The sequence below is a fragment of the Callospermophilus lateralis genome, chromosome 3, assembly GCF_048772815.1.
Source record: "Callospermophilus lateralis isolate mCalLat2 chromosome 3, mCalLat2.hap1, whole genome shotgun sequence".
In the NCBI taxonomy this organism is placed as follows: domain Eukaryota; kingdom Metazoa; phylum Chordata; class Mammalia; order Rodentia; family Sciuridae; genus Callospermophilus; species Callospermophilus lateralis.
Window position 1 is genome coordinate 179,028,274 of NC_135307.1, and position 12,081 is coordinate 179,040,354.

Sequence of the window (12,081 nt, forward strand, 5' to 3'; positions counted from 1 at the left end):
CCATCAGCATCACCATCATCATCACCACCACCATCAGCATCACCACCATCATCATGACCACCTCCATCATCACCACCATCATCATCATCACCACCACCATCAGCATCACCACCATCATCATGACCACCACCATCATCACCACCATCATCACCACCACCACCATCATCACCACCATCATCATCATCACCATCATCATCACCACCATCGTCACCACCACCATCATCACCACCACCATCATCACCACCATCATCACCACCACCATCATCATCACCACCATCATCACCACCACCATCATCATCACCACCATCATCACCACCACCATCATCATCACCACCATCAGCATCACCATCATCATCACCACCACCATCAGCATCACCACCATCATCATGACCACCTCCATCATCACCACCATCATCATCATCACCACCACCATCAGCATCACCACCATCATCATGACCACCACCATCATCACCACCATCATCACCACCACCACCATCATCACCACCATCATCACCACCACCATCATCACCACCATCATCACCACCACCACCATCACCACCACCATCATCACCACCACCATCATCACCACCACCATCATCACCACCATCATCACCACCACCATCATCACCACCACCATCATCATCACCACCATCAGCATCATCACCACCATCATCACCACCATCATCACCACCACCACCATCACCACCACCATCATCACCACCACCATCATCATCACCACCATCAGCATCATCACCACCATCATCACCACCATCATCACCACCACCACCATCACCACCACCACCATCACCACCACCATCATCACCACCACCATCATCACCACCACCACCATCATCATCACCACCATCATCACCACCACCACCATCACCACCACCACCACCATCACCACCACCATCACCACCACCATCACCACCACCACCATCACCACCACCATCATCACCACCACCATCATCACCACCATCATCACCACCACCATCATCATCACCACCATCATCACCACCATCATCACCACCACCATCATCACCACCACCATCATCACCACCACCATCATCACCACCACCACCATCACCACCACCACCATCACCACCACCATCATCACCACCACCATCACCACCACCATCATCACCACCACCATCATCACCACCACCATCATCATCACCACCATCAGCATCACCACCATCATCACCACCACCATCATCACCACCACCATCATCACCACCACCATCATCACCACCACCACCATCACCACCACCACCATCACCACCACCACCATCACCACCACCATCACCACCACCATCATCACCACCACCATCATCACCACCACCATCATCACCACCACCACCATCACCACCACCACCATCACCACCACCACCATCACCACCACCACCATCACCACCACCACCATCACCACCACCATCATCACCACCATCATCACCACCACCATCATCACCACCACCACCATCACCACCACCACCATCATCACCACCATCATCACCACCACCATCATCACCACCACCATCATCATCACCACCATCAGCATCATCACCACCATCATCACCACCATCATCATCATCACCACCATCATCATCATCACCATCATCGTCAGGGCGTTGAGACTCAGGGCAGCCAGACTGCCATTGAGGTGACAAGGGACACATGTGCCCCAGATTCTGCCTCTCCAGCCCCTGGGCAGCCAGGGAGGGGATCCCTTCACTGCCCCTTGTCCTCCGCTGCCCCAAGGAGACAGAGGGGGACTGTCCTCCCGGCATGAGCTCACGCTGCCCTCTGAGGCATCCTGTGTGCTGGCCGGGTCAGCCTGACTGCGAGGCGGAGGGGTCAGGCTCTTCCCACACTGTCCCTAGTGACAAGTCTGCTGACCAGGGGCCAGCCCTGTGGGTCCCTGTCCCTGCTCTCCCAGGCTGCTGCCTGCTGCCCGTAGGCCTTGGTCTCCTGTTCAGAGACATGAGAGGTTCGGCTACATGGAGTGGGGGGGTCCTCAAGTCAGACCTGCTTGACACGGGGACTCCGGGTGGCCTTGGGCAGGCCACGTCCCTCTCTGGGCCTCAGTGTTCTTGTCTGTAAGATGGGTGCAGCATTGGCACCCCAGCTGGGGTGGGGACTAAGGGAGGTGTGGAGGTGCTCACAGGAGGGTCTCCTAAGGACCTGGCCACCCCCCGGCCATCGCCACGTCCGCCTGTGTCGGGGACCCCCATGCCACTATGCGGCAGCAGCTGTCCAAATCCCAGCTCCTCCTCTCCCCGGGGCTCTGTCCCCTTCCCGGGACCATGGGAGGGGACCATGCCCAAAGCCTGTTGCCAAGCCCAAGCCTCCCTGTCCCCACCACCCGCCCAGACCCGAGGACGGCGAGGACAGGGCCTGCGCAGGGGCCACGGGCTCACCTTCTTGCAGAAGCGGTGCAGGTGGAGCAAGGTCTCGAGGTCGGTGCGCTGCCTCTCGGCCGCCATGTAGAAGTGGGTCAGCTTTGCCTGGAAGGCCCGCTGGGTGCGGGCAAAGGCCACCAGCTCTGGGGACTCTGTCCCTCCAGCCTCACCAGCCGCTCCGGCCGCCGCTCCCAGCTGGGCCGCCTGCTTGGACAGCTCCAGGCCTCGGCGGTACTGTGCCTGGGCAGGGAGATGATGTCCCCTGGGTTTCCAGGTGGGGGCCTCCCGCTGCCCACAGCTGAACCTGAGGCTGCTGAGCCTCAGTTTCCCATCGGTGGGGGGGGGGGCAACGGTACCCGTCCCGCAAGGCCTGGCTCCTGGGGTGGGACAGAAGGAGCAGGGAGGACGCTGGACAGCCCCAGGTCTTAGCTTTGGCAGTTCAGTTCACTTCCTTCTGGAAAGTTCTCTGACCTTACACCGGGGTCAAAGTGCCCCCTCAGTGTCCCCAGTTCTCCCTGTTGGCTCCCCTGCCTGTCTCCCATCCCCATCCGTCCTCCACGGGATTGAGAGCTCCCTGCTGGGACAGGCCCCGGGCTCAGCTTGTCAAGGGCACAGCTTGTTGGCCCTGCTCTCTGGGGCCGACAGCAGGTCAGGGCAAGACCCCGGAATCTGCATCTTAAGACGCCCTGGGACTCTAAGTGTTCTTTGGGTGTGGTGGTCTGGGAGGGCCTCCCGGAGGAGGTGGCATCCCAGCTGACCCTTCGGGGGCTTGGATGTCTCCTCTGTGGGTTTTCTTGCACTGTCCTGCCTCCGCCTCTTGGCCGGACCAGGGCCACCCCCTCTAAGGCCCTATCCGTCCACGCCCGTCCTGCCCCGGGTTCTCCCAACGCACTGCAGCCTGAAGGAAGAAGTCCTCAAACTCGGCGTGGGCCCTCTCCACCGTCTCCAGGCCTCCGTCCTTGGGGGCAAGCGCTCGCAGGCACTGGCTGCCTTCCTGCTCCATCCAGTTGCTGACCTGGGGCAAGGACACAGGTTTGGACTTGAAGGGGCTGCTAGGGAGACGTCCCTCTGCCGGCTGCCTGGTTTCCGGGGAGGCCAGGGTCCTCCTGCACTGCCACCAGCCTGGTCTCAGCCCTCCTGACTCCAGGCAGGAGCCTGGGGGAGGCAGGGCGCGAGGCCATGTTCTTCAAACATCTGAAGGGGACCGGACCCCCAAGCAGGGCCCTTGTGGGGAACTGGCCTGGCCAGCGCCCTGCACATAGTAGGCCCTCAGTGCACACGGGGTGGGGACGACGTCACAGGGTGGCGAGTCTCGGCTTCGTCTGACCACTCCCTGCTGCCCAGCCGTAAAAGGGACAACCTCAGGGCTCCTCGCCCCCGGGGGCCAGAGAAACACTGGAGGTGCAGCTGCCAGAGGCAGGGGAGGACCCACGGCCGCCCCAACTCCCTGTGCAAACGGAGCTCATCACTGCCTGCTTCTGGCCTCAGCTGATGGATGGGAACAGGGTGGACGTGGAGACTCAGTGAGGGGCCAAGGGTACAGGGAGACCCTAGACCCCGTGGGTGGAAGCGCCTCTCTTACTCTGGGGGTCTTAAGAGCACATACTGACCCTCTCAGCCCCTGAAGCCCAGGGCGCCAGGCCCTAATATCATCCCCAATTAAGAGGCGAGGACACACAGGCCCCAATAGTGAGGTCATCCACAGGCTCCGGAGCCAGGCTGTGTCCAGGGCAGTGGGTGCAGCCCTGGGCAGGAAGGGTGCGCTGGTTCTAGGCTCTAGGCACCGGCAGCCAGACCAAGTGGTGCTGTGCAGGTTCCTGAGTCAGACCCGTGTGAGACGTGGCGGGTGGCACACCCCCCAGCCTCGGCGTCCTCACCTGTGCAGTGGGGAGGCCCTAGCTGACCTGGGGCAAGGACTTAGGCTTGACTTCCTCATCACTGGCAAGAGATGAAGTTAGAAAGCAATGAGGTACACAGAGGCTCTTGGCACACAGTTGGTGCTCAATAAGTGCAGCTCTTGCCGTTATGTCTTTACCCATTAAGAACTTATTAATTGCCATGTCATGTACCTTGCCCAAGGGACACCAGTCTAGTTTCCTTGCTTCAGCACTAAGCATCTGGCTGGGGCCAGCCTGCGGAGGGCAGCCTGGCAGAGCCCCACCTCCCGGCCAGCCTCCCTTTTCACCTGGAGGATGGCGGCTTCCAGGTGGCCCAGGCGGACGTGGAGCTCCAGCCTCCCCAGGAGGTGGTTGGAGGCGGTGACCAGGACGTGAAGCTGCTCATCCACAAGGCCATACAGGGCAGCAGCCTCCGCCAGGTGGCTCCTGGGAGGCAGAGGAAGGTAAGAGAAGCCCACGTGCCCTCCCACCCCATCCTGAGCTCCTGCGCAGGGCAGGCCAGTCCCCAGCTCTGTGGCCTTCCTTGGGCTCCAGCTGCTGGCCCACCGTGTGGCCATGGGCAGGTCCCTGCATTCTTTGGGCCTCGGCCTTGGAACCTCAAGAGCTTCAGTGGGGTCAGGAGGACCAGGGGACACAGCAGGAAGCCAGCTGAACAAATCTGGGTCCGGATCCCAGCCTTACGATGGGACCTTGTGCAAACTTCTCCACCTTCCAGTGCCTCTGTTTTCCCATCTGTACAGTGGGACTAGTAACAGAACCCACCTCATGGTGTGGCTGTGAGGACTCGAGGGTAGAAAGCCTGGGTTCTCCATGCTGGCTACAATCCAGAGCCTGCCCCAGGAGCTTCGAGAAATCTCACAGCCCACGTTGCACCCCAGGCCAATGAAGTTGGTCTCTGGGTGAAGCCGGAACGTGGGGTGCTTTCTAAAGCTCCTCGGGAGCCTCTGGAGAGCCACAGAGAGAACCGCCCTCAGGCACATGAAGCCCGTGACAGGTGTTGGCACCGTGATGTGCCCCGGCATGGGGCGCACGGGAGCCCCAGCACCTTCTCAGAGGGGAACACAGGGGTCCAGAGAGGGCAGGGACTCTCATGGCATCTGAACCGAAAACAGGCCAGGGCTGCTTCTGCAGGGGCTTTTTAAACATGGCCGGAGACCTGAACGGAGGGCGGGATGGGGTTCCGGGCATGGCGACCCTGGGTGCAGGAGGAATCTCAAATCCCAGCCGCTCCCCTCTGCCCTGGAGCATCTGTCCGTCTTTAGGAGGAAGGAGGAAGACAGTAGGGAGCCTGCTTTGCAGGAGGGAGCTCTGCTTTGCGGGGCCCCACACCTGACTGCAGCCCCCCAGGTGGCCACCTTGGAGGCCCAGGGGTGACAGGAGCTTAGGGGACTGTAAACGCCAACCCGGAGCCGCAGGAGGGAGGAGGCGGGGCTGCAGCGCCTCGCGCAGGGCCACAGCGCCCCCTGGTGGGGCTGCCCGCAGCCAGGGGTCTGCAGAGACCAGAGGTGGACAGGAGGGCCCAGCTGCATAGGTGTGGCAGGGGCATGCTGGGAAAGACGGCGCCAGCCCCACTGGGCCTTGCGAGGGGCAGGGAGGTGCCCCTACACCTGGCGCCAGGACCGACTGCTGCCAGCCCTCCCATCTGCCTAAACATGCCCTGAGTCCATGGGAGCCCCTCAGTGCCATGAGGTTCTGAGGTCAGGCTGTGTTCAAGTCCTGGCCCCACCACCTCCCAGCTGTCTGACCTTGGGTTAGTTACTTAACCTCTCTGTGCCTCAGGCTCCTCGGCTGTCACAAGGATGTTACTGGGCTCTACCTCAGCAGTGGGAATTAAATGAGTTCATGTTTGTAATCCCTTAATGCTACCGAGGTGCTGGTTCAATAAACAAATTGTTCCTAAAAGCTTATGCCAACTTTTCACTTGACTTCAGCATATAAGTAGTTGTGTCCTAATAGAGAAAAACTGAGCAATGTAATTACAGTTTGAATGTCCCTTCTCCTGGGACCGAAGCGTTTCAGATTCTTTTGAAACTTTCTATAATGTTTGCCTATACATTTTGAGCTACCCTGGAGGAGGGGACCTGGGTCTAAACACGAAATCCACACCTTCCATGTAGCTAGAAGGCAGTTTTATAAAACATTTTAAATAGTTTTGCCCATGAAACAAAGTTTCGTCATGTGGAATTTTCCACTTGCGCTCAAGATGCTTCAGATTTTGGAGCATTTTGGATTTATTTCTGATGTTCAGATTCGGGAGGCCCCGTCTAAACTGGACAGACTTTTCCCCTCTCTGTAAACTGAAGAAAGCCGGTGCTTTCCTGGGGTGTCTGTCATTTATCCCAAGGCTCCGAGACCCCTGATGGCCATGAGATTCTTGGGCCGTGCCGGGCAGCTGGCTGGGAGGGCAGGGCCCGTCCTGGCTCTGGGTCCCCAGGGGGCCATGGCTGGCTGCTAATTCGCTTGGCTGAGCCTCGGTCACCATCCCCAGATGAGGCTGCCGTGGGCCTCACAGGGTTCTTGCCAGGAATAAATGAGGTGGGCTTTGGAGGGGCTCAGCCCAGTGTCTGGGCCAGAAAAGGGCTTGGTCCATGGGGGTGAGCAGAGACAGGGCGGCGAGGTCCCCCTGGGGGCCACGGAGGAAAGGGGGCCTGTGAGGGGCCTCCGGCCAAACCAGACCCCTGGAAGGCCTGATCCTGGGCTCCCGTGGGGCCTGGCTCCTCTGAGTCCCAGCTCGGGGAGGGGGAGGGCCTGGGCGTCCGTACCTGACGTCAGGGTTGGAGTCCAGTCTGCTGGCCTCGCGCTGCAGCCCGGCCAGGGTGGCTCCCCCTTCCCGCTGCAGGCCCAGCAGGCCCGGGTCCTTCAGCACCGCCTCCATCAGCTCCTTGGACTTGCTCAGGCACCTGGCAGCGTCCTGCTAGCAGAGGGAGGTGTCCTGAGGCCCCGTCCCCACTCTCCCTCCACAGCCCCCGACCCCAGATCAAGCCCCTCTTCCCTAGTGAGGCATCTGGGCTCCTCCACAAAGTCTCAGCCCCTCAAGCCACGCCCCTCTCATCACCATGGCAACTCCCACCATCCTCTCTTTGGGACACCCATTCCAGCCTCTGCTGGTCCCCCTACAGCCAGTTCCCCAGGGCAGTTACAAGGATGGGAAAGTGCAGCTGGTCATCCCCTATCAAAGCTCCTGGGTGACTCTCTGCCGGCTCAAGATGGAGTCCCAGCCCAGTGTGTGGGTCCAGCCCTCTGCCGGACCTACAGGATCCTCCAGAGCTTCTCTTCTCCTTCCCTTCGATTCACTCAGCTCCACAGTGACTCCAGCTTCCTGCACGCCCCAAACAGCACCCTGCCCCAGGGACTTTGCACGTGTTGGTTCTCTGCCTGGAGCAAGGTCTCCCTCCAAAGCAGACTCCTTGAATTTCAGGCCTCAATTTAAATGCACTTCTCAGAGAGGCCCTCCCTCCTCAGTTCTCGGTCTTCAGGGTAGTTTGGCACAATTGGCAACTACTGGTCTGTTTCTTTGTTTATATTTGGAATGACCACCTCTGCCCCGCAGCATGAGCCCCACCAGGGCAGAGGGGAGTCTGCTGGCCCAGGCTGAGGCCCCCCCCCCCCAGTGTGGAACACATCCCGGGAGCCCAGCAAACACTCATCGAGTGAATGAACAAGACAGGGTCGATGTCCCCTTCACTGAGCCCGGGGTCCGTGGAGTCTGGGGGTGCTGTGGCTCTGCTCCAGGCTCACCTGCACCCCCCCAGGGGGGTCCCCCTTCTCCAACGCCTCGATGGAAGCCCGTAGCAGAGCCGAGGCCTGGCGCAGGTCAGCAAGGAAAGGGTCCATCTTCTGCAGGACAGAGGCCAGGGAGGGGCTGTCAGCCTGGGCCAGGCGGGAGGACGCCCCCCGCCACCCAGGAGGACCCGGGGCGTTAGGCAGCAGTTCCCGAGCTTCAGATGCCTCAGAATCATCTGGAAGGAGGGTGAAATGGGCCTCCAGGACCTGCGCTGAGCTTCCTGCTGAGGTCCCTCGGGCAGAGCAGGAGGGACTTGCAGACAGTCCCCGGGCCATGCCACTGCTGCTGGCCTGGGAGCTGGGGGGCACTCTGGGAACCCCTGGTGTTGGGAATGAGAGAGGGAGGGGAAGGAAGAGAAAGAAAGAGGTGTTCCCAGAGCCTTGTGGGGAGGGGGAGGCGGGAAGTAGGAGGACAGGATCAGGGGACGTCCTTGCCTTGGTCCCACTTCAGCCCAGCTTTGCCACTCCTAGCTGTGAGACCTTGGGCAAGTTACTTAACCTCTCTGGGCCTTCTCTTTCTCCTCTGTTGAAATGAGGGCCACAGGAGTTCCTGCTTTGTAGGGTCGAGTGAGGACTGGATGGACTCACTTGGGAAGCCACTTAGAATAGAGCCTACTGGACATCGTCATCGATGTTGTATTCTGGGTCTCCGGGTCAGAGTTCATTTAGAGGAAAGGTCTGACTGCTGAAGCGTAAATTCAAAAGCCCCCCGAAAAGGGAACTGGGGACCTGGGGATGAGTAGGGAGGGAGGTTCCTCGGCACGTATCACCTGGAATCGGAATGCACAGCCACCGCTGGGGATCTGTGGGGGGTCCAGGCAGGAGTCCTTATGGAAGGTGGCATGGTGGTGGCACATAATCGGTGCACACTCTTCTGTGTGCTTAAATCGCCCGAGTCACCTAGGATCTCCCACACACTGGAACCCTCTGGAAACAGCCGCTTCTCAGCGCGGCTCAGGGAGTAACGACAAGGAAACAGCCCGTGCGAGTTCACTGCAGGGACAATGTTTTCCCCCAGGATGCTCATCCCGCAGCTGGCCGAGCCCGCGAGCCCGCGGTGGGGACTCCAGGGTGTGCGGGGCCACCCACTGCCCGCTCCAAACCAGACGTGACTTTGAAGAGGCTGCTCCTGAGCGAACAGCAGATAAATCCTCGGGGTTCTCACTGGGAGAGAGGGCGACCTGACCCCAGGGAGACCCAGCAATGCCTGGGGACACTTTTGAGTGCCATTAATTGTAGGGAGAGGCCACACTCACCGCAGGGCCACTAAACACACCAGAGTGCACAGGGCAGCTCCCACCAGAGAGGAACGTGGCCCTGGTGGGAACAGGCTGAGGTGGAGCGTGCCGGGCGGGAAGGCCCTGGGCGGTGGCAGGGTTTGTGGGCACTGGCTTCTCCATGTTCTGAGCGGAGGACCGGGGCTGTCCTGGGGAACCCCTCCACCTGGTGTTAAATTGGGCATGAAAGGCCGCCTTGCAGGGATGTGCTGGGAGGGATGGTGGCTTGCAGGAAGGAGCCGAGAACTGGCCGTTCCCTTATTTCTTTCCTCATACAGGAGGGAGCGCCTCCGCCCACCCCCCAACAGACCTGTGTAGGTCTGCCGAACAGACACCTGTCATTTGTTTTGAGCTAACACCTAGCTCTCAGCATGTGACAGACACTCGCCTAAGCCCTTTACTCACATTAATCCAGTTCACACAGAAACCCCATGAAGAGGTACTATTGTTTCCCCTTGCATTTTTTGCTGATGGAAACCAAAGCTCAGAGAAGGTAAGTAACCTACCCAAAGTCACACAGCCAGAGCTGATTCGGAACTCAGGCAAGCTGGCCCTGCCGAGCCCTTACTCATTCCACTCTCCATCTTCGAGGTAAACATCCGTTTGAACTGACAGGGTTGGTGGCTCCGTGGGGCAGGGTTGTGAAGGAGAGAAGAGAAGGAGGGACAGGGCTAAAGGCTGTAATGGTAGCCACCTGGAAGAATTGCACCCACTCGCTGTGACAGTAGGGGAAGGGGCCTTCCAGGGCTGCTGGCAGCTGACTGGGGTCCACGTGGTGGCTGAGGGCCTTCAGTGAGGTCAGCACCTCCATCTGCAGACAGAAGAAGGGAGTCAGGAGGACCAGGGGGTTCACTGTGGGGACAGACTTTGAAAAGGTCCCGCCTAGATCCCTGCCCCGGCACCAGTTCGTCTTCCAGAGGGAAAGTGCAGAGTTGCTCTCTGGGCACCCCATCTCTCTGGAAGCTCTGATCAATCATGATCCAGAACCAGACCCGGGTTAAGACAGCGCTCCACAGCACTGGGACCCCCGGTCGCTGGCCTGCGCCCGAGCAGACATCACTAATCAATCGCAGCATTTGTTCCATCTGAGCTTGGTCTTTCCCAGCTTTTGGGGGGCAATCCCACAAACTGATTGCAGCTGGTCCTGTGATAAGCCTTCCCTAGAATCCTTGCATTGTTCTCTCGTGACCTGCCAAGCCTGATGAGAAAAGCCACCAAAGCCTAACAGTGTCCCCAAAGATCTGGAGAAGGGACAAGGTGACTGCTTCTCCCAGGCATTGAAGTTTCAGGCTTATCCTGGGGATAGCTCTAGATACCCAGGCCTGGGGTGGGGGGGAGTCTGCAGGGTTGAGGGCCCATCTTCCCTCCCTGGCCAGCAGCACCTTGGAGCACACTAGAGACGGAGGACCCCAGGCCCCACTCAGAGCCTAGGTTTTGACGAGATCCCTAAGAGATTTGTCCTGCCTGGGTCCCTGACCTGACACCAGGCCACTTCCCACCAGGTAGGCGGCTCCTCAGCACAGGGGTTGTTGCTGAGAAACCAACCTCCACAATCCAGGCGCATCCTGGGCTGAGGAGCACAGCCTCCAGCTCACGCTGTGCCTCTACTGATCAGGAAGCAGGGGCCTTTTGAACCGTTTCTGAAGTGGGGCAGAGGCTGGGGCACAGCACTAATTAAAGGGAGCTCAGGGCTCTCTGCCACGTTCCCAGTCAACTCCAGCTGTGTTAATTAGGGAAAGTGCAGGCAGAGCCAGGTGCAGTGGTGCACACCTGTAATCCCAGTGGCTCAGGAGGCTGAGGCAGGAGGATCGCGAGTTCAAAGCCTCAGCGACTTAGTGAGGCAGTTAAGCAACTCAGTGAGACCCTATTTCTAAATAAAATATTTAAAAGGGCTGGGGATGTGACTCAGTGGTTAAGCGTGGATGAGGCCCTGGCCTCGGGTCAGGAGATGCTGCTCTGTCTGGTTTGCTGGTGGCCTGACTAGGCGAAACTTCAAGTAGGTTCCATGCCACGTGCGACTCCCCGTCTCATGGCAGTGTCCACCAGGAGTTGCTGGGGTAGCCAGAGGGAATGATCCAGTGATGGTTTGGTGACGTCTGCCCCAGAGGCAGCCTGGAGAGGGGCAGCCCCAGGCCTCGCCCTTCTTCCCCTACACTAGATCATTTCAAGGCCCGACCTGTCCACTCTGCAATTCTCCATCTTCTCTACCCCCACTCAGCTCCAGCCCAACAACCCCCTCCCTGAACGGCCCGAGCGGCTTCCTGCTCACCTGGATGTCAGGTAAGGCCTGTAGCTGGAGAGCATCCCCCTTCTCCCCCAGGAAGAGCAGGCTGCGGAGCGGGGCCGGGGCCAGAGCCTGTCAATGAGAACTGCTTCAGGGCTGCTCTGCCCGAGCCTCCCCTCAGCCTCCCCTCAGCCTCCCCTCACTCAGCCTCCCCTCAGCCTCCCCTCAGCCTCCCGTCCCTCCATCCCTCCATGGCCTCTCCCGCCCTGGGAAGACGCAGGCAAATGCGTCCCACATGGCCAGGGGGGGAGTGACTGTGTGCTGTCTGGAGGGAGGAAGCGCTCCAGGCGGACAGCAGCAGGCCCAGGCTGGGCTGCAGGCCTTCCTGGGTGCCCTGCCCCACCCGCCTCAGTCTGCCCGTCTATAAAGGAGGGCTCAGGCCTGAGCATGTGGAGAGAAGGGATGGTCTGGTGACAGTGTGGGAGCCCTTGTATGGAGAC

The 12,081-nt window shown here is 59.7% G+C and overlaps 1 protein-coding gene across 1 annotated transcript in view; it reads right to left on the minus strand.

The window, feature by feature from the left end:
- Nucleotides 1-12,081, minus strand: part of Kiaa1755 (KIAA1755 ortholog) — a 39,627-nt gene that overhangs the window by 5,248 nt on the left and 22,298 nt on the right. The window contains exons 7-13 of the mRNA XM_076849083.1: nt 11,627-11,713; nt 10,052-10,168; nt 8,036-8,134; nt 7,060-7,208; nt 4,585-4,723; nt 3,292-3,414; nt 2,418-2,639 (exon numbers count right to left, since the gene is read on the minus strand). Of these exons, the coding sequence (XP_076705198.1) occupies nt 2,418-2,639; nt 3,292-3,414; nt 4,585-4,723; nt 7,060-7,208; nt 8,036-8,134; nt 10,052-10,168; nt 11,627-11,713 (936 nt within the window). The remainder of the gene's footprint in view (nt 1-2,417; nt 2,640-3,291; nt 3,415-4,584; nt 4,724-7,059; nt 7,209-8,035; nt 8,135-10,051; nt 10,169-11,626; nt 11,714-12,081) is intronic.